General features: G+C 41.4%; 1 protein-coding gene across 4 annotated transcripts in view; it reads left to right on the top strand.

The window, feature by feature from the left end:
- The window catches only part of Hsd17b2 (hydroxysteroid 17-beta dehydrogenase 2), a 103,917-nt gene extending 79,119 nt beyond the window's left edge, over positions 1-24,798 (top strand). For 3 of the 4 annotated variants that reach the window (XM_074055581.1, XM_074055584.1, XM_074055583.1), the window contains 2 exons: positions 18,223-18,360; positions 23,905-24,798. In XM_074055581.1, coding sequence (XP_073911682.1) covers positions 18,223-18,360; positions 23,905-24,248 — 482 coding nt within the window. In that variant the 3' untranslated portion in view covers positions 24,249-24,798. The remainder of the gene's footprint in view (positions 1-18,222; positions 18,361-23,904) is intronic. The other variant, XM_074055582.1, reaches the window with a different exon arrangement.
- The last annotated feature ends 1,286 nt before the right edge of the window (positions 24,799-26,084 follow it).

The following is a 26,084-nucleotide window of genomic DNA, read 5'->3' as shown; positions in this document are numbered from 1 at the left end:
CCCCAGATATTTATAAAAAACTCAGTCTATGGCTAAAAGAAAAAAGTCATTGGATCAACTAATACAACTAGCCATGTCTGTATACTATAACTGGGACATTACAACAGAGAGAAAGATAAGAGACATGACCTCATTGCTGCCCCCACCTGACTGGGGCCTACATCTTGAGTTTGCTACCATGGTGGACAAGAAGGGCACTTCTGCAGAGAATGCTTACAGGGGAACAGCCCAGGAGACAGCCCCGCCCCCCAATCAGGACCCTGCCCTCTCTAAAGATGTAACCACTGGAGGTCTAAGTGCCCCCATCTCCAGATGGAAGGCGAGGTGCCACCTCCTATGGATTGAGAGGTCCCAGCCTCTTGTCCATGCTCCACTTCTTGGAGCCTTGGGGTAGTCATAATGGTAAAAAAGTGAAAGGCCATTTTCCTCCTAGACAGTGGAGCCCATTCCTCTGTCTTACCTTTCTCTCCAGGTACCCAGTCCAATGACAAAAGTTATCGTTCAGGGAAAATCTGGCCAGCCTCTCAAGCGCTAGTTTACCGGGCCTCTAGCCTGCTCTTGGGGAGACTGCCTCTTCTGTCACTCTTTCCTCATAGTACCTAAAACTCCAATGTCCCTGTTGGAACAAGATTTACTATCTCAACTAAAAACTCAAATTCTCCTCCCCCTAAGCAGCTATTTCTGCTGCCCTCTCCTTCAGAAACAAATAGATCCCACAATGTGCACTGCTGAGATGAATGTAGGGCAAGCCTTGACGGCCCTCCCTATTCAAATAAAACTCAAAAATCCCTTACAGTTTCCACACCCAAAACAATATCCCCTCAAGCCTGAGGGACAATGAGGCCTTATGACTATCATAAATTCCTTAGAACACCAAGGGATACTAATTAGTTACTCCAGTCCATATAATAAATTCAAAATTCTTATAAAAGTTAATTTTAAAATACAAGTTACAAAGTAAACAACTAAAAAAGATATAGATAAATAATAAATGTATTTTTTAAGAAGTTAAAAGAAAAAATGTTTTTAGATGAGAAAGGATTTTATAAAGGAGGGTTTGTCCTAAAGATTATTTCAAATAGGAGGGATAACTACAAGCCATCAAAGGGTTTAATGTTATATAAAGGTCTAAGTAAGTTTTAAAAGTGTATAGTAAAAAGCTTCGGTGTGTAATAAAGTTAAAGTTGAATATAAGAGTTGCCTAAAAGATTTTTCAGGTCATGTCAAACTAAAATCAAATTCTCTATGTCTATAAAATAACAAGGTTATCTTAATATTGTTCTGCTCTGTGTAACATCTACAAAAACCATTACAGAAAAAGACTTTATCAAAGAAATTATTTGTGTTTTCTGCTGATCTTGTCAAGCTTTAAGTACTACTATACCAGAGTTCATTTACATATTTGCTTATGTGTCTTAAATGACCATCTTGTAACAGTGTTGTGTCTATACTTTATCTAAATATGGTACAAACATTTACAAAGTTATATACAAAATGAGCTAAAACTCTCTTTTATCCAAAGGTGTTACATTTAACCTAAATCCTGACAACCTCTGCCTCCCAAAGGTCACCTACTTAGGTGTGGCCTTAAAGGGACACACTCACTCCCTGAGTCATGAGTGCATCAACCCAATCTTCTCTTTCCCTCCCCCCATACCATAAGACAGCTTAGAGCTTTCTTGGAAATTACAGGATTTTACAAAATTTAGATCCTTAGGTATGCAGTCCCTTAGCAGACACCTTTTTATGCTCCTCCTAATATTCCTATTTGGGTCTTAAATAATGTCTGACCACCCATTTCTCTTAGAAAACTTGCCTCCAATAGACTTTGCTTTTCTGGCTGACTACTCCCTTATCTTAATCTTCTCAAGGAACTTCTCAAAAAACATACAGACCAGACCCTGCCCCACCCTATAACAATTTCTATTAAATCAGGGGATCTTGTTCTCTTAAAGGAGCTTCTACTCTCTCCATTGGGACTTTGATGCACCATCCCTCATCTGGTCATTCTCGTGATGCCCACTCTATCAAGCTCAATGGGATCCCACAGTAGCAGCACCTCTGAAGGAATGGACACTTGGAATCCTCTAGGGATGGCAATGCCCATCCTAATGCCTAAGTTTCTTGCTCTCCTATTCTTAAGCTTCCTTTCTGGTATCATGCTGCATGTCTGTTATTGCTAATCAAAAGTTTAACCAGTTGTACCTCCAGGGATACCAACCTCTTCAAAACCATCCAGAGGACTGCTATGAGGGCCCCCACCAGGACACAGGAACCTGAGGATCTTGCCCCATACAATGCCCCCCCCACCAGCCAGAAGCAGCCAGAGAATCAAACTGTGCCCCAATACCCAATCCTTTTCTTCTCCCTCTCTCTTTAAGGAACAAAAAATGGGGGAATGATAAGAACTGCCCCTTGCCACCATTCTGCAGCCTAAGCCACAGCTGGTTTAATCCCTTGCAGAACAAAGCCCCACTGTCCCTTATCTCCCGCCACCTCTCTTTGCCCATCCCTAGCCCCTGCTTTCTCCCAAATGCTACTTAAGGCCAGACCCGCCGAGAGAAGCTGCTGCACCATTTTTCTTCTCAGCCAGCCAGCCTGCTTATTAAACTTTGGACATGAGATACCTCTCGTGAGCCTCCTTTGTGTGCAGTGGTGCGGTGTGCAGCATTTTCCTAACAGGGGGCATGTCTCAAGTGGTAAAATGTCTTCCTAGCAAGTGCAAAGCTCTGAATTCAAACTCCAGTACCACCAAAAACCAAGTGAAGTGCATTCCTCCCACTCCGTGTCAGCCAAGTCCTCTCATGGACATTTTCTCATTATTCACACCATAGTGAGATACCATTGAACTCTTTATTGCACCCCCAAAATGGCAAAGTCAATTCCAGAAAATAGGCTTTATTAAAAACCCTGGGACAAATGGAGAGGAGGGCTAAATCTCATAACATAGAGTTTATTCTTTTTTGCAGTGTTGGGGCTTGAACTCAGGGTCTACCACTTCAGCCACCCCACCAAAATAGGGTCTCGAGAACTATTTGCCTGGGCTGGCTTCAAACTGAGATTCTCCTGATCTCTGCCTCCTGAGTAGCTAGGATTACAGACATGAGTTTGCCACCAGTGTCCAGCTCCACAGACCATATTTTAATCCAAGTTTCCATAAGGCACTTCTTTGGCAACCTCCCTTTTTCTGTCTTTCTTTGCTCCCAAATCTTGACCGTCTCTTTTCCCTTTCCCTCTCCTTTCCTGCTGTGCCTGGCATGTCCATCTCATGTTATCCACCTCTCAGCTGCTCAATAAACCAAAAACCTCCACAGGACTAACCTTCTTTCAAAGGCAATAGTGGGCAGAGTAGGAGAGGGATTATTAGTACAGTTTGTGTTCACTAGTCATTGGGGTTATTTGCCTGCTGTAATTCACTTCCTGTCTGGAACTCTCACAGACAGACAGAAGTCATCATTTTCTCTATATTCCCATTTTTCCTTTCTTTACTCATCCTTTCCTTCCTCCTTTTCCCTCCCAACTCCTTCCCTCTTCCTGAGTCTCTCCTACCCCAGGGTCCTGGTCCAAGAATGACTCCTTAGCAAGCCCTCAGTCACTTCCTTCCTGTTGGGAGCTGGGAGTCAGTGAGTCATCACCCACTTTCTAGTTAGGTGACTCTCCTGGTATCTTCAAAGACAAGTGGCCTGTCTTTGCTCCAGTTTTCTCCCCCTAAGTGGAGTAAGTAAGAGTGCTGACCACTCAGTGGAACTCACATGGGGGAATGGGGTGGGGAAACAGATGACCTTGACAAGTCACTGTTCCCAATTTGACCTTTCTTACCCAGGGAAATTTTTCCCTACAGTAGCTTATTTATAATCTTTTTCACATGAATAGTGTAACTCTTTGACTCCAGTCCTGACAAGGCAGTTGGATAAATATTTAACCAAGGATCTTAAGAATTGGGAGGCAACTCTTTGACTGATTGTACAAAGGGCAGGTAGGAGAACTTTTGGTTCATGAAGCCTAAGAATTTTTCTGGCCAGTTTTCCTCTTAGAAAATCATGGCATGACCACCTGTGTACAGCTGCACACTGTGCTCAATGAGAACAGTTGGAAACCAATCCTTCTGGAAAGACTTGGGGGCTTTGAGTCAGTCCTGATTTGAATCTCACTCTTCTGTCATTAGCAGGTGAGCCAGGGCAGATTTTTTCATTTGTCAAATGAAGGGTGATGTAGCACCTGTGTATCTAGGGTAGAGTAGCAATTCTCAACCTCTGATCTCCTGACATTTTGGAGAGAGGAATAATTCTTTCTGTGGGGTGCTAGTTCTTGAGTAATAAGGTCTTGAGCTTTAAATTTTTTTATTGCATCCTAAAACTTAATTTATTCTGAAATTATTTCTTTTAAAACTTTCTCTTGGCATATATTAATTATATAAAGAGGTCTCATTGTGTATATTCATACATGCATATAGTGTGCCTTGATTTTTGATACCCCACAGCTTGTCACAGTCCCTGAGGTTGTCAGATTACAAGAAAATCATCAGACACTGTTTCAAGTTTCTTTCTTTTTTTATGTTAGAGCTAAGTATTTATTTATTTATTTTGGGTGTATTTATTCATTTATTCATATGTACATGCATCTCTCCCCCCTGCCCTCCACCCCCTTTCTTCCCTCCCACCTCACTTCCAGGCAGAATCTGATCTGCACTCTTCTCCAATTTTGTTGAAGAGAAGACATAAGCAATAAAAAGAAAAATACAGCATTTTTACCAGTTTGAGATAAGGATAGCTATACAGAGAGATTCCTAGCATTGCTTCCATGAACATGTGTGTTACAACCCAAATTGATTCATCTCTACTAGACCTCCTCATTACTTCCTGGTCACCTTCCCATAGTGACCTCTGTCATTTTAAGGTTACTTTATTAGTTCCTGTACAGTGGGCACATCAAACACTTCCGAGTTTTGCATTTCCTAACTTTCCCTATTCCTCCTGTATGTATTCTCCCCTTAGCATGTGACCCATGTCCAATAATATTACTGCATTTGTTTTAGGTCTAAAGTCTGCATATGAGGGAGAATGTATGATTTTTGGTCTTCTGAGCCTGGCTAACTTTGCTTAAGATGATGTTCTCCAGTTCCATCCATTTACTTGCAAATGACAAGATTTGATTCTTCTTCATGGCTGAGTAAAATTCCATTGTGTATAAATAACACATTTTATTAATCCATTCCAGTAGTGGGGCTTCTTGGCTGTTTCTATAACTTGGCTATTGTGAATAGTGCTGCAATAAACATGGGTGTACAGGTGCCTTTGGAATAACCTGTGTTGCATTCCTTTAGGTATAACCCCAGGAGTGGGATTGCTGGATCAAATGGTAGATCAATGTTTAGCTTTTTAAGAAGCCTCCATATTGTTTTCCAGAGTGGTTGTACTAGCTTACAGTCCCACCAGCAGTGTATGAGGGTTCCTTTTTTCCCTGCATCCTCGCCAACATTTGTTGTTTTTGATGTTAGCTATTCTAACAGGAGTAAGGTGGAATCTTAATGTGATTTTGATTTGCATTTCCTTTATAGCCGGAGATGGTGAGCATTTTTTCATGTGTTTTTTGGCTGTTTGGATTTCTTCCTTTGAAAAAGTTCTGTTTAGTTTCAGTTGCCCATTTCTTTATTGGTTCATTGATTTGGGGTTAGTTTAGTTTTTTGAGCTCCCTCTATATTCTGGTTATCAGTCCTTTGTCTGATGTATAGCTAGCAAATATTTTCTCCCACTCTGTGGGTTATCTCTCAGTTTAGAGACCATTTCTTTTGTTGTGTAGAAACTTTTTAATTTCATGTAGTCCCATTTGTCCATCCTTTCTCTTAGTTGCTGAGCTGCTGGGGTTCTATCAAAGAAGTCCTTGCCTACACCTATTGCTTCCAGAGTATTCCCTGCTCTTTTCTGTACTAGCTTCAGAGTTTTGGATCTGATATTAAGGTCCTTGATCCATTTTGAGTTGATACTAGTACAGGGTGATAGACATGGATCTAGTTTCAGTTTTCTGCAAGCAGATAACCACTTTTCCCAGCCACATTTGTTGAAGAGGCTGTCTATTTTCCATTGTATGTTTTTGATACCTTTATAAAAAATAAGGTGGGCATAGCTGTGTGGATTCATATCCAGATCCTCTGTTCTGTTCCACTGGTCTTCATATCTGTTTTTGAGCCAGGACCATGCATTTTTATTTCTATTGCTTTGTAATATAGTTTAAAGTCGGGTATTGTGATACCTCCAGCATTGCTTCTTTTGATGAGTATTGCCTTGGCTATTTGTGGTCTCTTATATTTCCAGATGAACTTTAGGGTAGATTTTTCAATCTCTGTGATGAATGTCATTGGGATTTTGATGGGAATTGTGTTGAACATGTAGATTGCTTTTGGTAGGATAGCCATTTTTACTATGTTGATTCTACCAATCCATGAGCACAGATCTTTCCACCTTCTGTAGTCTTCCTCAATCTCTTCAGAAGTTTGTAGTTCTCCTTGTAGAGGTCATTCACATCCTTTGTTAAGTTTACTCCTAGGTGTTTGATTTTTTTTGAAGCTATTGTAAATGGAATTGTTTTCCTATATTCTTTCTCAGTTTGTTCATTATTGATGTATAGAAAAGCAAATGATTTTTGTAAGTTGATTTTGTATCCTGCCAGATTGCTGAAGCTGTTTATGGTGTCTAGGAGTTTTGGGGTAGAGTTTTTTGGGTCTTTGAGGTATAGGATCACATCATCTGCAAATAGGGATATTTTGACAGTTTCTTTACCTATTTGTATTCCTTTTATTTCTTCTTCTTGCCTAATTGCTCTGGCTAAGAATTTCAGTACTATGTTGAATAGGAGTGGGGATAGTGGGCACCCTTGTCTCACTCCTGATTTTAGGGGAAATGATTTCAGTTTTTCTCCATTAAGTATGATGTTGGCTATAGGTTTGTCATATATAACCTTTACAATGTTGAGGTACATTCCTTCTATTCCTAGTTTTCTTAGAGCTTTTATCATGAAGTGGTGTTGGATCTTGTTGAAGGCTTTTTCTGCATCTATTGAGATGATCAAGTGGTTTTTGTCTTTGCTTCTGTTAATGTGGTTTATTACGTTGATTGATTTTCATATGTTGAACCACCCCTGCATCCCTGGGATGAAGCCGACTTGGTCATGGTGAATGATCTTTTTGATGTGTTGTTGAATTTGGTTTGCCATTATTTTGTTGAGGATTTTTACATTGATGTTCATTAAGGGGATTGGCCTATAGTTCTCCTTTTTGGAGGTGTCTTTGTCTGGTTTTGAGATGAGTGTAATATTGGCTTCATAGAACGAGTTAGGCAGTATTCCTTCCCTTTCTGTTTCGTGGAAAAGTTTAAGGGGAGTTGGTATTAGTTCTTCTTTAAAAGTCTGATAGAATTCAGCAGAGAATCCATCAGGTCCTGGACTTTTCTTTCTTGGGAGACTCTTTATTGTTGTTTCAGTTTCATTTCATGTTATAGATCTATTTAGGTGGTTAATATCCTCTTGGTTCAATTTTGGATGGTCATAAGTGTCTAGAACTTTGTCCATTTCTTCAAGATTTTCAAATTTATTGGAATATAGGTTCTCAAAGTAGTTTCTCATGACTCCCTGGATTTCTGTGGTGTTTGTTGTTATCTCCCATTTTGCATTTCTGATTTTACTGATTTGGGTTTTTCCCTCCTCATTTTAGTAAGATTTGCCAGGGATCTGTCAATCTTGTTTATTTTTTCAAAGAACTAGCATTTTGTTTCATTGATTCTTTGTATGGTTTACTTTTTGTCTCTATTTTATTAATTTTGGCCCTTATTTTAATTATTTCTCTCCTTTTTCTTGTTTTGGGTTTTGCTTGTTCTTGTTTTTCTAGAAGTTTGAGATGTAGCATTAGGTCATTTATTTGAGATCTTTCTGTCCTTTTAATATATGCACTCATGGCTATAAACTTTCTTCTTAGGACTGCCTTTGCTGTGTTCCATATGTGTTTTCATTTTCATTAACTTCCAGGAACCTTTTAATTTTCTCTTTTATTTCATTGATGACCCACTGATCATTGAGGAATGTATTGTTTAGCTTCCAATTGTTTGTGTATTTTCTGCTGTTGTTTTTGTTGTTGAGTTCTAGTTTTAATGCGTTGTGATCAGATAGAATACAGGGGATTATTTCTATTATCTTATATTTGCTGAGGCTTGTTTTGTGCCCTAAGATATGATCAGTTTTGGAGACAGTTCCATGGGGTGCTGAGAAGAATGTATATTGTGTGGATGTTGGGTGAAATATTCTGTAGACATCAACTAGTTCCATTTGATCTATGGTGTGATTTAATTCTAGAATTTCTTTATTGATTTTTTGTTTGGAAGACTTATCTATTGGTGATGGGGGGTATTAAAGTCTCCCACTACCACTGTATTGGAGTCTATATGTGCTTTTAAGTCTTTTAAAGTATGTTTGATGAAATTGGGTGCACTGAGATTGGGTGCATATAGGTTGATAATTGTTATGTCTTTTGGTGTATTTCTCCTTTTATTAGTATGAATTGTTCTTTATCTCATTTGATCAGTGTAATTTGAAGTCTACTTTGTCTGAGATAAGTATTGCTACTTCTTCCTGTTTTGGGGGGCTATTGGCTTGGTAAATCTTCCAGCCTTTCACTTTAAGCCAGTGGTTGTTTCTGTCAATGAGATGGGTCTCCTGTAAACAACATATTGTTGGATCTTCCTTTTTAATCCAGTTTGCCAAACAGTGTCTTTTGATGGGGGAGTTGAGGCTGTTGACATTCAGTGTTAATATTGATAGGTATATGGTGATTCTTGTCATTTAGTTGTTTTTGTTGTTTAAGGGTTTGATTGTGTGCAGCCAAATCAATGTTACTCTCTGATTCCTTGTCTTTTCTTCTCCTATGATTTGATACTGCCTGTCCTCTCATGGTTTTATTTGCTTTCATTTTCTGTGTGCAGAATTCCTTGGAGAATCTTTTGTAGTGGTGGCTTGGTAGTCATATATTGTTTTAGTTTCTATTTATTATGGAATATTTTTATTGCTCCAACTATTTTGAATAATAGTTTTGCTGAGTAGAGTATCCTAAGGTTGAAGTTATTTTCATTCAGTGCATGAAATACCTGACTCCATGCCCTTCTTGCTTTTAAGGGTTCCATTGAGAAGTCTGTGTGATTTTGATGGGTTTACCTTTATATGTTATTTGTTTTTTCTCTCTTACAGCCTTCAATATTCTTTATTCTCTGTGCTTGTTGTTTTAATGATAATATGTTGTGGGGTAGTTCTATTTTGGTCAAGTCTGTTTGGTGTCTTGGAGGCTTCTTGTACCTGAATGGGCATAACTTTCTCTAGATTTGGGAAATTTTGTTATTATGTTATTGACTATATTACATATCGCATTTACTTGGACCTCTTCTCCTTCTTCAATGCCCATGATTCTCAGGTTTGGTCTTTGATGGAGTTGGTGAGTTCTTTTATATTCCTTTTGCAGGTCTTGAGTTGTTTGATTAACAGTTCTTCAGTTTTTCCTTTAATTTCTATTTTATCTTCAAGTTCTGAGATTCTATCTTCCATTTGTTCTAGTCTGCTGAAGTAGCCTTCCATTGTGTTTTGTGTTTCTGTTTGATTCTTTTTTTCTGAGGTCTTCCATATCATGGGTCGCTTCCTCTTTAATATTTTCTATTTTTATCTTTATCTTTCATTCACTTATCTTTCTATTTATAGTGTTCTCTGTTTCACTTTGGTGTTTATTTAGGGCTCCTATGAGTTCATTTATTTGTTTCTGTGTCTTCTTGTATTCTTTATTTTTGGTGTCTTAAAATTTCTTGAGTGCATCTTGGACATTTTGTTTAACTGTGTCTAGTATCATCTCCATGAAATTCTCAGTGGTTACTTGCAGGATTTCTTCTTTGATGTTGCTTTTGTGGGCATCTCTGGGTTTGTTGGTGTCATTTATCTTCACTTTGTTGGACTCAGGAACTGGGTATCCATTTTCTTCATTTTCCTGTAAATCCTGTATTAAATTATTTTGGGACAGGGGAGAATGGTTTCCATCCCTTTTTTGTCTTCCCATCACTCCACTTGGTACTGTGCTACCATGTTCTTGATTGGCTAGTGGTGGTTTTAGTCACCTGTTTTCTTTCCCTTGATTTAATTTTTGTTTTGTGGCTGTTTTGGGTTTTTAGCTAAGGTGGTGTGCTATTTCTATCCCTGGTCTGGGTGTAATTTAATAATAACTAAATCGCAGGTTTAATATCTGACCAAGAGTTTATATGTTATATAGAAGACCCCTTGGTGGTAAAATCTATAAGCAGTGGGAGTTGGGGGGTTAACATTTGTAATACTAGCTATAGAAATTTGGAGAGTTGGATAAGGTGGCACAAAGGGGGAGGTGGGAAGTGGGGTGGGTGAGTAGGGGAAGCATGGTGGGGCTGCTGGTTTTTGTGGTCCTTGTGTGTGTTTGGGTGTATTTCTGTTGTTGTAGTAGAGGGTGTTTGTGCTAGGGATTGCAGGGGGTTGGGGTTGTGTGAAGTTAGCATAGTAGGTTGGTCAGCAGGTGATGAGTGTATAGGAGGGAGGGGTAGTCTGGTGACAGGTTGGGGGAGATTGGGAGGGGAAGGCAAGGGCAGGGGAGACAGTGGGTGAGAAGGGGCAGAACGAATTGGGGAAGAGAGCAATGGATTTTAGCACAGGAGAAGGAGGGAGAGTGAAAGGGGTGAGAGTAGGGATGAGAAGATGGTGATGGTAAAGTTGATAGTATGGAAAGAAGAAAAAGATAATAGAAATAAAAATAGAAAACCCAAAATAACAAAACAAACAAAAAATGGGGAAAAAAATGAACAAACAAACAAAAAAAAGAAAAACACCAGGTTCAGGAACAAAAGAATTTCAGTCTTGTTTAAGTTCTGGAGTTACTCCTCCGGCATCCAGTCCTGGTATTGGCATATAAGCAGAAGCTCAGACATGGTCTCACTAGGTGATTGGCTTCTGAGTAGAATTTTGTTCTTCTGTCTACCAGTTAAATTGAAGTTGTGAGGTGAAGTAGATTTGGCAGATCATGCAGGGTGGTCAGAGCTATTGATTTCCTTAGCTGATAGCTGTGTTATCTTTCAGCTGCAGCTGCTTTGTCAGCTCCTCCCCCAGCAAGGTGAGGCAGTTCAGGTTTGAATGCTGCCCTCAGGTTCAAGAGATCAGCTGTATAGTCCACAAGTTGCTCTGCTTTGGAGGTGGCTTTTTGCTGTGCTAATCATGTTTGATGAAAATTAGCAAACCTGCCTCCCTGGGGTCATGGGATTGATCTGTTGTCATTGGCTTGGAAAAGTCAATCAAATGGATCTCTTGATCCATTTGATCTTGGTGGAGGGAAACATTGGCTGAGGGTCCTTATGATGTTCTCTTCACACAAGGTCATGGCAGCCTTGGCTTGGAAAGGTATTGGAGGATGACTAAACTACTGTGGGCCTAGGACCTTGGTACCACTTCCTATGTAGCCTCAGGTTGTGAGGCTGTGACATTCTGCCCCCTGCTGTAATATCAGGGTATTTATTTACAAAGCCCTTCCTCTTTGACAATTCCTACATATCCCACACCTTAGCTTCAGGTTTATAAAAAGAGGGATCTTCATGTAGGTGTTAATCATTATGACTATGAGCGGTGTCTGAGGTCCTGTGTTATCCCAGGCGTTATTAACTTGGGCCACTCCAAGGGAGTTAGGCAATGATCAGCTTTGAGCCTATTCTTGGGGTGGGGGAGAGAAGTGTCACCATCGGCCTTTTGGAAGTTCCAAAATGGTAGCTCCCAGACCCCCATTTTTAGCCTAGCACTAACTATATCACAATATAAAGGAAAGAAATTGCCTTTAGGATGATCAACAAAGTGAATGTGGCATAAACTTACTTGCCAGGCAGGGGATGCAGATCAGAGGACAAAGTCACTGAGTGGGTCACAGAGAATTTAGAAAAGGTTGAGGTAGGATGAGGTATTCATAGTGCCTACACTAAGTTGGGATGGGAAGTGTGCCATCTAGGTCTAGGCAGGGTGAAATTAGTCTATAGTTCAGTGTGTGGTTGGTTAAAACAGGGCCTGTTGTTGACTGTCATAACAAAATGCCATAGACTGAGCGGCTTAAACAACAGAAATTCACTTTCTCACAGTTTTGGAGCCTGGAAATCCCAGACCAAGGTGCTAGAAGGTTGTGAGGGTTCTCTTCCTGGCTATTTCTCTCTGTGTCCTTATATCATAGTTTTCCATGGGGCATGTGTGAGAAGAGGAAGACAGAGACTCTGGCTCTTAAAAAGACATTATTTTAATTTGTATTGATGCAGGCTGAGACCAGTCTGGCCTTGAACTTAAAATCCTCCTACCTCAGCCTCCCTAGTGCTGAGATTATAGATATACACCACCACATCTGGCTCCCATCCTTCTGATCTAATTGAACCTTAATTATTTCCTTAGCTGCTCTGTCTCCCAAACACAGCCACACTTAAGGTTAGGACTTCAAAATATGAGGTTGGTGGGGGTACAAACATTCAGCTCAAAATAAGGGGTGTTCTGTTCTGTCACCCAATTAACAGGTCACTTGGTGTTTCAGTAATGCAAGATGAGTAAGTTCAATAGATTTCCTGTAGAACATTGCACCTGTAGTTAATATCGTACACTTCCAAATCTGCTAAGATGGTAGATCCCATATTAAGTGTTCTTACCACAGAAAAGTAGAATTTAAATTGAAAATATTAGAGACTGTAACTGGACCAATGAGAAAGAGTTTCTAAGGTCAGGCAGGAATAAAGCCTGAGACTCTGTGGCTCTTGGTCAGTAAGCTTTGGGCCTCTGTATTTATTTTGTCTTATGCCATCAGGGATCCTAAGAACTAGCATGAAACCATCCACCATAGGGTTGGGTCTATGAGACCAAAGCCCCACACTGCCATTTTCATGGGTAAGAAGTGATCTAATGGAAATTTTGCAGGGCTCAGCATAATACAGTAGATGAACAGATCTTAAGCGTTTGTTCAAAAGCATGTGTTTTTAGATTGATTGTGTGGGGTATGATCATCTCTCAGTCCATTTCCTGCTGTTATACAAGACACCTGAGGCTAGGTCATTCCTAACAAACTGAAATTCATTGGCTTGTAATTCTGGAGACTGAGAAGTCCAAGAAAGAGGGGCTGGGATCTGGTAAGGACTTTCTTGCTGTGTTATCCCATGGTGGAAAGGAAAGGGGGGCAGAGAGGGAGAGTGGGAGAGGGAGAGGAACAGGGAGAGGGAACAAGTGAAAGGGGGTGACTGCCTCCTTTTACGATGAACCCACTCCCAAGATAATGGCACCAACCCATTTGCTCTGCCCTCCTGGCCGAATCATATCCCATTAGGCTCCACCTCCCAACCCCATTGCACTGAGGATGAAATTTAGAACATATGATTGGTGGGGGACACTTTCAGACCATAGCACTTGTGTCATCCATTAGGCAGAACATCACTGTGAAAGCTCATGCTCAGAAATGTGTGGCAAACACTCAAACTCAACAGACAAGATTTAGTAGTTGAAAGAATTCCTTGGCTGGTACAGTGGCTCACATCTATAATCCTAACTACTTGGGAGTCTGAGATCAGGAGGATCAGTTAGAGGACAGTCCAGGCAAATAGTTTTTGAGATCCCATCTCCAAAATAACCAGAGCAAAATGGACTGGAGGTGTGGCTCAAGTGGTAGAGCACCTGCTTTTTGCTAGTGTGAAGCCTTGAATTCAAATGCCATCTCACCATTAAGAAAATAATGAAAGAAAGGAAGAAAGGGAAGGAGGGAGGGAGGGAGGAAAGAAGGAAGAAAAAAAATCCCATGGATTGATTTTAAAGGTTTGAAACAGAGATTGATTCAGGAGGTCCAGGACTCTAACAAATTATATAATGAAAAAGTGTCGCCTGACGTTCTGAAGCTGGCACATTTTCCACTCTGAAGAACACTGAACGTACGTGTGGAGCCTTTGGGAATTTTGAGATAGCGCTGTGAACAACTTGAGTAGCACTAGTAACAGGAAGCCCTTCCACAGAGCCTGCTCTGTGCCAGACACTGTGAATCCAGGAATTCACCTGAATCTTGCAACAACCTTGTGGTGGATGAGCGATTGTTACTTTCTTTTGCAGATTCAAAGGCCGAGGCACACACACATAAAGTGACATTCTGAGAACAGGCTGCAATCAGAGGCAGAGGTGGACTCTGAACACAGGAGGTGTCAGCTTCAGAGTGCAGGTCTTAGCTGTTGCCTTCTGCTAAGCTGCCTTCTGGCTGGCTGACCTCCATCATCTGTGAACATCTTCAAGAAGTGCATAGTCAGTCTCCCCACACCCTTCCCCAAAACTGCACTTGCCACAAAACCAATAGTCTTACTTGGAACAACCTGCTTTAACTTCTTTGGCCTTTCTCACCAGTAAAAGCAAGTAATTACATCCCAGACTCCATAGTTGTGTGAAACTAAAAGTCACTTAAATAAAAACCATCTGGTCCATTTGTGGTAAGAAGGGAACCAGTTTAATGAGTGTCTGTTTGATCCTGAATGTTGTGTTAAATTTCATCAGCTAAGCCTTGGGGCTATTCATTTCAAAGCACAGGGTCAACCCTCAAGTTAGCATAATCCAAGTTTTTGTGATAGGGTTTCTTTGGGCAGTATTGGGGATTGAACTCAGGGTCTCATGCTTGTTAGGCAAGTGCTCTACCACTTGAGCCACTTTTACTTTTATTTTTGTTTTTCACATAGAGTCTTGTGCTTTTGACTGGACTGGACTGGACTGGAACCTTGGCAATCTACCTATCTCCATCTACTAAGTGCTGGGATTACATGCATGAACCACCATAACTGGCTTAAACCAAGTTTTAAGATGAAGCTACCATAATTTTCCCCACTTCAGATTTTCATTTTCTCTTCCAATCCTGTTCTCCTCTCACTTGTGATTATTTTTACTTGCTCTTATGCTGTAGCAAAAGCAGCCCTAGAAGAGCTCCAGTCTCCCACTGAGAATGGTGTGAAAATAGGCCTAAGTAGCCATCATCTAAATCAGTTTCCAACAAGGACTCTGGATCAATTTTGTCATGTGCCCACTCCAATCCAGTCATTCTGTCTAGGTGATGGGGAGTTATGATGGGCCAGCCTGCCTTACTTCATGAGAAGGGCAGAACTGCTAATAGACAGCCTTCCAACAAAGACAGAAAGATGAGGACAGGTGTGCCTCAAAAGGGAATTATACAGTCAGACTAAAGCTTCAGTAAAAATGCAAGAATGATGACAACCGAAGTGAACTATTCCAGGTATCTGTACTGCAGTGCCCATCTTTTCTTTTCTTTCACTTTTGGCAGTATGGAGGGATTGAATGCAGGGTCTTGAGCATGCTAGATGAGTGCTTTATCACTTGAGCCACACCCCCATCCCTTTTTGTTTTTGAGATACAATCTCACTAACTTTGCTCAGGCTGGCCTCAGACTGTCAATCTTCTTGCCTCTGCTTCACGAGTGCTGGGATTACAGGCATGTCCCTCCATGCTCAGCTCCATGTTGTTTTTAATTATATTGTATGCCTTTCAAATATTTAGGCTCCATGGCCAAATCAAGGTGTAGTTTCATTAACTGCCTGGGAATGGTCAATGTCTCCACTGAGATTCGTTTTTAGAAAACCAAACCTAAGCAGTTTTTAATGGAGGTCCAGGAACAGGCAGCTGAAAACCTATTTAGAAACAAGGGTCTGTCCTACTCATGACAGACTGACGTAGTGATGTAGGTCTCCCTGAAAAATGCGCCTTAACAAATGTTAAATGTGGGCACATGTTATGGGTTGTAATGCTCATGCTATCACCTTTAACTTTTGGTGGGAGGTAGAACTCAGGCAAGGGAGACACGAACACACACACAAAAACAAACACAGATGTTCACATGGGGAAATGGGATTCAGATTGGTGAACTATATCCACATCAATATGCTATGATATCGTACCATTGTTTTACACAATTTTAATGACTGGATAATGTTGGTAAGGTCTACACAGGAGATTCAGGCTAAGAAGTTATTCTCCCTGGGCAAAGCATGCCTAACTGGAAGGACAAAAGAGAGGTTGGCATGCAAAGGAATCAATTGCAAAACACTGTAATGAGGAGGACAAAGACAAGCACAAGTGCAAAATCCATATTTGGTTGGTGAGAATCACCAAGGGATGGGGAAGCTGGTAGAACCAGGACACATGGAAAGATAAGTCTAGGAACCATTGGCACTCCTCCTGAAGAGTTGTGTACATGTCCTGGGGGTTTAGGCAGAATAAAAGATCCATGAAGTCCCCTTAGCTTTTGCTGAGATGTCCATGGGCTCTTGAAGTGCAGTGACTTCTGATGCTATAATGGAAAACATCAAACTGCTCATATTTAGAGTATATAATTTGATAAATTTAGACATGAATGTCCTCATGACACTATTGTTGCAATCAAGATAACGTACAGGTCCATCCTCTGCTGAAACTTCCTTGTCTTCCTCCCTTTCTAGTCCCTCCCTTTTGTTCTTCCTATTTCTGGTATTAGTCTGTGTAAGCTAGCAACCAAAATACCTTTGCAGTAGAGATGCATTTCTCACAGTTCTGGAGGTTGGAAGTCTGAGGTCAGGATGCCAGCCTTGTCAGGGTCTGGTGAGGACTCTCTTCCTAGCTTGCAGATGCACTGTATTCTTACATCGTGTCTCTTCTTAAAAGGGCACAAATCCCATTACAGGGGATCCACCCTTATGACTAAATCATGTCTGAAAGACCTCATCTCCAAATATTATCACACTGAGAGTTAGGGATTCAACACAGGAATTTTGAGGACATGATTAGCTAAAAGTTCTTCCACCTTGCAGGTAAGCCACTGATACATTTCTCTCACCACAGATTAGTTTGCATTTTCTAGAATTTTACATAAATGTTATTGTGACAAAGAGTACATACTCTTTTTTGTTTGACTCATTCATGTGCTTTGTGGCTTCTTCCTTTTGATGTTCATTCCTTTTGATGACTGAATTGGGTTCCATTGGTGTGGCTGTACTTCATTTATACCCTACCTAGGGAAGTCTCTGAAAAGACTGGGAAACCTGTTGTCCGGCTGCTGTCTTCTTGGGTACCGTGTGAGGTCTCCTCCATGCTGTAAGTCCTCCCTGTCTTGTCTTCACCCCTTCACTTTGTCAGTGTCTCCCCACCTGGAACATACCTGGATTCATTTCCCAGTGCTGCTAGAACAAACTGAGTGGCTTAAAACAATGGAACTTTATTCTTTCGGTGTTCTGGAGGCCAGAAGTCTGACTCATGGTGTTAGCAGGGTTGTTCTTCTGGAACCTCCAGCAGAAAAACTGTTCTTGGCTCTTCCATTTTCTGGTGGTTGCACCAGAAAGTTCCTAGGCTATTGGTATCAGAGTCCAAATCTCTACCTCTGCCTTCACATGACTTTCTCCCATGTCTTTGCTTCTCCTTGCTACCTCTGATAAGAAGTGGTATCATTAGACTTAGAGGCCATCCTAGTCTAAAATGTTCTTACCGAGAGATGATTGTATCTTCATTACATCTTCATGGACCCTTATTCCAACAGACCACTCCTGTTTTCTGGAGCGAATTGCTCCTTTGATTCTGCTATTCAAACCTCCTTCCTTACAACTGATTGAACGACAAATGCAGTTTAAGGCTCAGTTTCAGTAGCTTGTAAGCTAAATGTGATTTAGGTGGGATAATGAATATCAGTCCCACCACAGACAAAGACCTTTCCCACACCTTCTTACAGAGATAGTCCCCCATGTTGTATGTTTTTCCTCACTGCAACAGGCATTGAGTCTGATTTGTTCAACAGTGTTGTAGTGAGTTGAAAGAAGAAGCCCCCAAAAACATACATCACCCGGAGCCTCAGAATAGAGGTTGGTCAGGGTGGAAGGACTGGTGAGCAGATGGTGCTTATCCCACCACCTGAATTACGTTTCCTTTACAAGTTGGGAGAGAGCGGGACTTCAGCTTGGTTAGTCATCACAGCAGCTGTGATGGAGGAAGACCGTGGTACACAAGGGAATGATCACAAACATATCCTCACTTGGGTACACAGGACCCTGTCTTCCTTGGCCACCAATGATAGCAGATGCTGGTATGCAGTTAGGTGCCAATTAAAAATTTATTGGGTGAATGAACAGTGATATCAGACTTGATTTCTTTATTCTCCCATTATTCCTGCAGGAAAGGTCCCGCTACAAAGGCTAGCAGCCTATAACTCTACGAAGGCAGCTCTGACCATGTTTTCATCAATTATAAGACAAGAGCTTTCCAAATGGGGAGTGAAAGTTTCTATCATCCTACCTGGAGGATTCCGAACAAGTAGGTGTCTGAACCTAAGGCCCCGTGATGTTCATCCAGAAAGGAACCTTAAAGGTCTTTTTGGTCCAAGAGAGCACAAGTTGAACCCCTCAGGTTGTCAAAGATGAACACATCCAGACATTAGCTGAAGTGGTGAAAACAGGTTTTATTTAGTACCCAATAAGTGCAAAGGTTTGGGTATTTCAAAGTGAGGACTGGAGTGGGGGAGAGACTGGGCTTCTACTGAGTCAGACAAGTGGAATAGCACAAGGGGTTGGTTAGTGTGTATGGCATGAAGTTAGAGTCCTACCCCCCCCCCACAAGAGGCTGAGAGACAGAGGCTTTCTTTTTTCTGATGACTCCACTTCAAAGCAACGGCTCTTGGGTCCTTGAGGACCTAAGACTTACAACTTCTGAGTTGTAAGAGATACATATTCACAATTGAAAGACTTTTGGAGTAGTTGCTCCAAGAAAGGGAGTCCAGGAGCCTCCCATCAGAGCTAGGTCAGCTAGAACAATACTATGTTTTCCAGTCAGCAGTGGGCCTTCTGAGGTAGGCATTTTATTGAGTGGCTGGTGTCATCCCAGGACAGGGCCCAATGCTACTACAGCTGTGCTAGAGTGAGGTCTAGTCTCTTAGTGCAGGGGTTTGGACAGAACTGTCCTATGCCCAGTGATGTGTACATCTAGATGTCTACCACTGAGGTTGGGAATGGGTGTGTTTCATTAGGGGCAAGTGCCAGGTTCGTCCATGGATGGTGGCTCTTCTGCTTCCTTCCTTGAAGGAGTTGAGTTGGTTCAAAAGTTATAAGCAAATAGAGGCCATGCTGGATTTGAACCCAGGTCCCCTGATGCCCATTTGGAACAGGACCTTCCTGGGACTCACACTCCTTTCCTTAGTGACCAAGTTTTATTTGGCCCTTGGGAGCACAGCTCAGAAATAGTCTCGAATGACTCTCACCAATTTTGCTCATTTTTTGTGAAGTCACCCAAACCTCTCTTTCAATATAGAACTGATAAGCCTTGGATCAGATTTGCTGATTTAGATTTAGAGTTTACTTTCAAATATGCTTATTTGCAAATAAACTCTAAGGTAAAAGTCTGGGCAGATATGGGCAGATACACTGGGTAACATTTATTAGTTTCTCATTCACATCAGCCAAGATGGGTTCTTTCCCCTACCTTCTTTGTGTTTTGAAAACAATATTTCTCTCCTCTCCTCTCCTCTCCTCTCCTCTCTTCTTCCTTCTACCTTGGGAGATGACTGTCCTTGTCTCTTTTCTCCCTGAATTACTGAACTCTGAGCAGTGGCAGACCACCCCAAGGTTCAGTCCTTCTTTCTGGGCCATCAAACATTTAATTGGTAATTTCAGTGGACATGTAAAAAACATGTAAATTATATCTAATAAAAGACCACAGTTGGGAGGTATTACATTAGAGAATATACCCTAAAGGTTTATTGAATGTTAGCCCAAATGCACAAGATAGAATCTAAAAAAGAAAGAAATTTTGGCTTGAAGCATTTGTTAGCTGGGAACCTCAAGAGGTTGTGGAGCAGGATGAAGTCTTACTGAGAGGATTATTCTGGAATGCAGAGGAGAGAAAGGGACATCAGCCACACAGGCTGAGAGGGGGACCAGGGCAATAGAAATGGAGAGATGGTCTTTGGGGCATTTCTATCCTGGGCACTCCTGGCAGGTGGGTGAGTATTGAGGGGACTTGACAGAGAAGGACAGCAGGTCAAAGGTCAAGTGTGCCAGACAGCGGGACTGGGATAGAGGGGCACTACAGGGAGAGAAATGCTGGTGGGAAGCAAGTGGGAAAGGAAACAATGAACTGATTTTGAAACCTGGCAGGAGGATTGAGTGGTGCACTTCCCAAATAATAATTCCAACAGAAACTTCAAAATTCCATTTGGACAAGCCAGCAACTCTGCAGTTCAGTTACACTTTCAGGAATTCAGTGTAATTGTGACACCTAACATTTCTGGGAGCTGCTTTTATCAGGCTCCAGGCTACTCACTTTCTGTATATTTTTGGTGTAGTTGATCTTAGTGTTTCAGTGGAGAAATACATCATATATATTGGGGAAAAGCATGACACACATAGTTTAACAAATCATTATAAACACTCATCAAAAAATATCACTTGAACCCAGAAGCCCCCATATGGTCTTCTTCCATCATTGTCCTCTCCCTTTCCCGTATAGCTACACTTTCTTTTATCTCATAGTTATTATCTATATACCTTTCTTTATAGGCTTACAACTACCCATGCATCCCAAACAAAAGAGTTTTATTTTACATTCTTGTTTTCTTTCTTTCTTTCTTTTTGCTGTACTGGGTGTTGAATTCTGGGTCTCACACTTGCTAGGCAAGGACTCTATCTCTTGAGCCATACCCCCAGTCCTTTTTGCTTTTAGTTTGTTTTTCAGACAAAGGACTTATAACTTTACCTGGGCTGGCCTGCAACTGTGATCCTCCTATCTTTGCCTCCTGAATAGTAGTAGCTGGGATTACAGGCATGCACCTGTATTCCCGGCCTTGGATTTTGAACTTTGAATTGGATCAATATGTGTGTATCTTTTTGATGTCTGGCTTCTTTCATTCAACAGTGTGATTTTACAGGTTGTCTATGTTATGTAGCTGTAATTCTTTCATTTTCATTTCTGTGTACTATTCTTTGAATATGCCACAATTTTTCTACTGTTGATAGGTTACTTCTAGCTTGGGAAAATTATGGAAAGATCACCTGTGGACTTTCTGGTATGTGTACTATAGTTTTTGTTTACCTGAATTCTCCTGTGACACATAGCAGGAGTGGAATGACTAAATCATGGAGTTCCTCTAGCTTCAGCTTGACTGGGTAATCCCTAACTGCTCTCTAAAATATTGCTCCAATTTATACTTCCACCTTTACTATATTTGTTTTTAATTTTAATATTTAATGGGCACATAATAGTTGTATATATTTATGGGATTTGGTGTGAAAATGTAATACATATAAACAACATGTAGTGAGCAAATGGGGGTAATTAGCCTTTTCATCTTCTCAATTTTTATTATTTCTCTCTTTTGGGAGCCTTTGAACTCCTCTCTTCTAGTTCTTTATTAACTATCTAAGAGGTAGGTTTAATTAACGTTATTTTCCAGGTGAGAGTGCTGAGGTGGGATGGGTACCTTGCACCAGGGTAGGTGCCAGGCCCACCAAGATGGCGGGGAATTTGAAGCTAGATCCTGGGTGCAGAACCTGGGTTCCTTCTTTCATGCCAGCTTCTAGTTGATATTTGGTGAGCTCCCTGAAGGCAAGGGGACAGCAAACAGAGGGCAGAGAACTCAAGTTTGGGGAGTGGTGCTTCCTGTTTGTATCTAACTGAATGTGGGGACAGGAAAAAGAATCCATAGAGACACAGACAAGGAACTTCTGAAGACATTCAAGGAGACAGACCAGCTCATTTTTAGTGGTCTACAATAATAATAGTGAACACAATTCAAAGTCAAGCATTATCTCACTTCATACTCCCCCATGCATAACAGTCCCATCTGACAGCAAGAAAACTGAGGCTTGGAGAAGCTAAGGAGCTTCCCAAGCCATAAAGCTGATACCAGGCAGAGGTGCTATTTGCATTCAGGTCACATTAACAACTTTGCTGTGGGTTGCTCCAAGACACAGAGAGTGGGAGGGTCATCATGTGTGCCCAAAGTGGCCAATGATGGTTGTCCATCAGCAGTTTGATTGCTTTATCACCTATAAAGGGAGTTTTGGGGGCTCTAACCAGAGTATTCACAAGAGTGGTAAGAAAGTCCATGCAGTGGAGAATAAAGGAATCCCCTTTATTCCCTGCCCATGAAAGCAGGGATCGGGGGAGAGGTGACAGGAAGGATAGTAAATCACACAAACAAAGATGGTTTTCAAGTCTCAGACCCTCCAGAGAAATTGTCAGGGTAACATTTCTCTAAACACGGTGCTGTACCTTCATGAAGAGAAACAAGCGATTGAAAGCTCGTTTGCATTTCCATAATTGGATTTCAGGGGCTTACATGTCACAGCCAGCCTCTCCCACAGCCCTGATATTCTGAGTCACCCAAGCTAGCAAACAAAGGCTCACCCCGCACGGCAGGCACGGAGCTCAGCAATCACGCTCTGTGTGGGAGGGAGTGTGGGTGGCTGCAACTTTTTTGCAGAGCGACCTGGCAGTAGCTATTAAAATTCAAACTGCGGTGCCTTTTGAACAGGCAGCTACACTCTGGGGACTTGAGCCTACAGAAATAAAGCCCATGTACAAAGGAGTGATTGTGCACGTGTGCTCTCTGCAGCGTCACTTGCAGTGGTGAAACCTAGCAGGGACTGGAAACACTGATAGGAGTGTGGCTGACTAAAAGCTGTGCCATGGAAATTTCCATTGCTCTGGGTTAAATCTATAACCATTGACGAATCATGATTTAAATCTATACTCACCGAGCCGGAGTGAGGTCTGTGTTTTCTTACTGAGAAGGAAAAAAAAAATTCCAGGAAAATCCATACAGTACAATTCTTTTTGCTTTTGTTCTTTCTTGGTAAAACAGAAATGAACCCCAAACCTTCTATGTGTAGGAACAAAGAGGGGTGGTAGAAGGTGATAGAAGGTACATAACACTATTAGTTACATCAAGAGAGACTGATTTAAAAGATTTATGTGTCGCCTTGTTATTCACTTTATAAAATGAGCTGGCGTTGTTCTATATTGTAAAGTCAATATATAGAATTTGACCTCATAAGCACTCATTGCCTCCATATTAAAATATCTTTATAGTTAATCATGTGTAATTTCTATAGTAAAATTTAAATCTATTAAAATTATATTAGTTACATTTAATACATATTTAAAAATTAAATTGCAATTATTATAGATAAGATATTTAATTTTCAATATAGATTAGCTAGAATTACCATACTTAATAACTTATATGAAGGGTATGTATATGCATGTAAGAATAAATTATTTGTAATATATATTACCTCATAGATATTGTATTACATGTGTAATAGTCACCAAAAGACTATTTTGGTCTGTGGCAGTCATATTTGTAAGAGCCTCAAATCAAAACTAATAATATGCCAGTCACAATATCAGTCATTTGGATCAATAATTTATGGCATATTTATACAAAGGAAAGCTGTGGTAAAGAGAGTGGGCACACAATACATGGATGGGTCTCACAGACATGTTGCATGAAGAAGTTGCTGCCAGAGACTAAGCATGACACAGTGGCATTTATACAGTGTTCAAAACCAGGCAAAATGAGCCTGCCTTGCTCACGAGCATGGTGGCTTCTGGGAAGGGGGGGACCTCAAGGCTGCTCTGGTTGTTGGTTACTCAGCCTATTCACTTTGTAGAAATCCAATCTTGCACACTCTTTTCCTTGTGAAGATTTAAAAATGACAATAAAAGCCATCGCAAAGCACATATTTAAAGGTGTTTGCAAATGCCCACTCTTCCCAGCAGAGGCCACTTCCCAAGCCCTGGCCTCTCGGACTTGGCCTGTCCTTCCCAGAATCTAACCCGTCCTTTCCTCTCTTGTCTCAGGTCTCATGGGCACGAGTGACATGTGGGACAAGATGGAGAAGAATGTCCTGGATCAACTCCCCCAAGAGGTGCAGGAGGACTACGGTCAGGACTACTTGTTTCTCAACAAGGACTTCCTCCGGCTCATGAGTGCCCAGTCCAGTCCGGACTTCACCCCGGTGCTGCAGGACGTCCAGCATGCTATTTCTGCTAAGAGCCCTTCTCCCTTCTACGCACCAGGAAAGCTGGCTTACCTGTGGGTCTGCTTTGCCTCCTTTTCCCCTACCTGCTTATTTGATTACATTATGCAAAAAACGTTTGGCCAAGGATGCATCATGCCCAGGGCGCTAAGCGTGGCTGATTAGGAGAACGAGACCAGGTGGGCAGTGGCTAACCTCAAAGGCAAACCATGAGCTTCCTATTAAAGTCATTTCCTCCCTCACACTTCTACTTTAACATTTGTTGGGTGAATTGTTGGTGAAAAGACTGGAGAGTAGCAACAGCACCATGGAGAATGTTAGCGGAGTGCTTACTGTGCACCGGCCACATTTCAGACAGGGGCATTTCTCAGGTTCAGTTCCAAACCTCTGTAGCAAAGTGAATATCACAATAAAGCAAGTCACTTTTGTTTTCCTAGTGCATATAAAAATTATGTCCACACTGTATAGTATTTAATTAATACACAATAGCATGTCTCAAAAAATAATGCATATACCTTAATTTTAAGAAAATACTTTATTGCTACAAAATGCTAACAACCGCCCGAATGAACCTTCAGCAAGTCATATCTTTCTGGGATTGGAGTGTCTTGCCACAATGCTGGTGGCTATTGACTGATCAGGATGGGGACTGCTTAAGATGGCTGTGATAATTTCTTTTTTTTTAAATAAAATTTCTTTTATTTTATCATCTTTACATTTACTTACATTTGTCTACATTGTTTGTGCCACCTTCCCCCTGCCCCTCACTGAAGCTTGCCACATCGATTGGCTCTTCTGTTCATGAAAGATTTTGCTACAGCCTGTGGTGCTATTTGGTACCATTTTGCTTACAGTAGCACTGTGTTCCAAACTGGAGTCTGTCTTGTCAAGCCCTGACACCAAGTTTCCGTGCTATTGTAAATCCTCTGTCACCTCAGTAGTGTGCACACATCTTCACCAGGAGTGGAGCCCATCTCCAGAAACCACCGTCTTTGCTCACCCAAAAGAAGCACCTCCTTCTCCATTAGTGTTACTGCAGATGGCAGCAATTCACCAGCCTCTTCAGGCCCCACTTCTAACTCTCTTGCTAGTCCCAGCACGCCTGCAGTTGCTTCTCCACAGAAGTCTTCAGCTGGTGAAATCATCTGGAAGATTCCAGTCAACCTTTTCCAAACTCCTGTCAATGTCTCGTCCTCTTCCCATCAATCCTGAATGTTCTCTCTTTTTTTTTTTTTGCAGTACTGGGATTTGAACTCAGGGCCTACACCTTTAGCCACTCTACCAGACCTCTTTGGTGAAGGGTTTTTTTTTTTTTTGAGATAGGGTTTCGCTAACTATTTGCCAGGGGTTGGAAATGAACCATGATCCTCCTGATCTCTGCCTCCTGAGTAGCTGGGATTACAGAGCCACCAGTGCCTGGCCTGAATGTTCTTATTGGCATCCAGAATGGCTAGTCACTTCTAGGTGTTCGTCAGAAGAATTGCCATCTACAACTAGAGCTCTACAACACAGCCTTATGAAATGTGCTTCTAAGACAGGGTCTCGCTATGCCACCCAGGCTGGGCTTGGCACTTCTAGGCTCAAGTGACCCTCTTGCCTCAGACTCTGGGGAAGCTGGAATTATGGACATGAACCACTGTAATGTATTTCTTAAATAATAACACTTGAAAGTTGAAATAATCTGAAAGTAGGTCTCAATAGCAGAATGTAAGATTTTCCAATAAACCACATTGTAAACAGATGTGCTGTCACCCAGGCTTCATTGCTCTATTTATGGAGAGAGGAGATTTGGTACAACCCTTAAGGACTATAGGATTTTTGGAATGGTAGAGAAGCATTGGTTTCAATTTAAAGTCTTCAGCTGCATTAGCCCCTAACAAAAGTCAGTCTGGGCTGAGTGTGGTATTGAACACCTGTAATCCCAGCACTCAGGAGGCAGAGGCAGGAGGATCATGAGTCTGAGGCCTGCCTGGGCTACATAGCAAGACTCTGTCCCAAACA

The sequence above is a fragment of the Castor canadensis genome, chromosome 15, assembly GCF_047511655.1.
Source record: "Castor canadensis chromosome 15, mCasCan1.hap1v2, whole genome shotgun sequence".
NCBI lineage: Eukaryota > Metazoa > Chordata > Mammalia > Rodentia > Castoridae > Castor > Castor canadensis.
The sequence above is the reverse complement of the archived record's forward strand: the minus strand, read 5'-3'. Positions and strand labels throughout refer to the sequence as shown.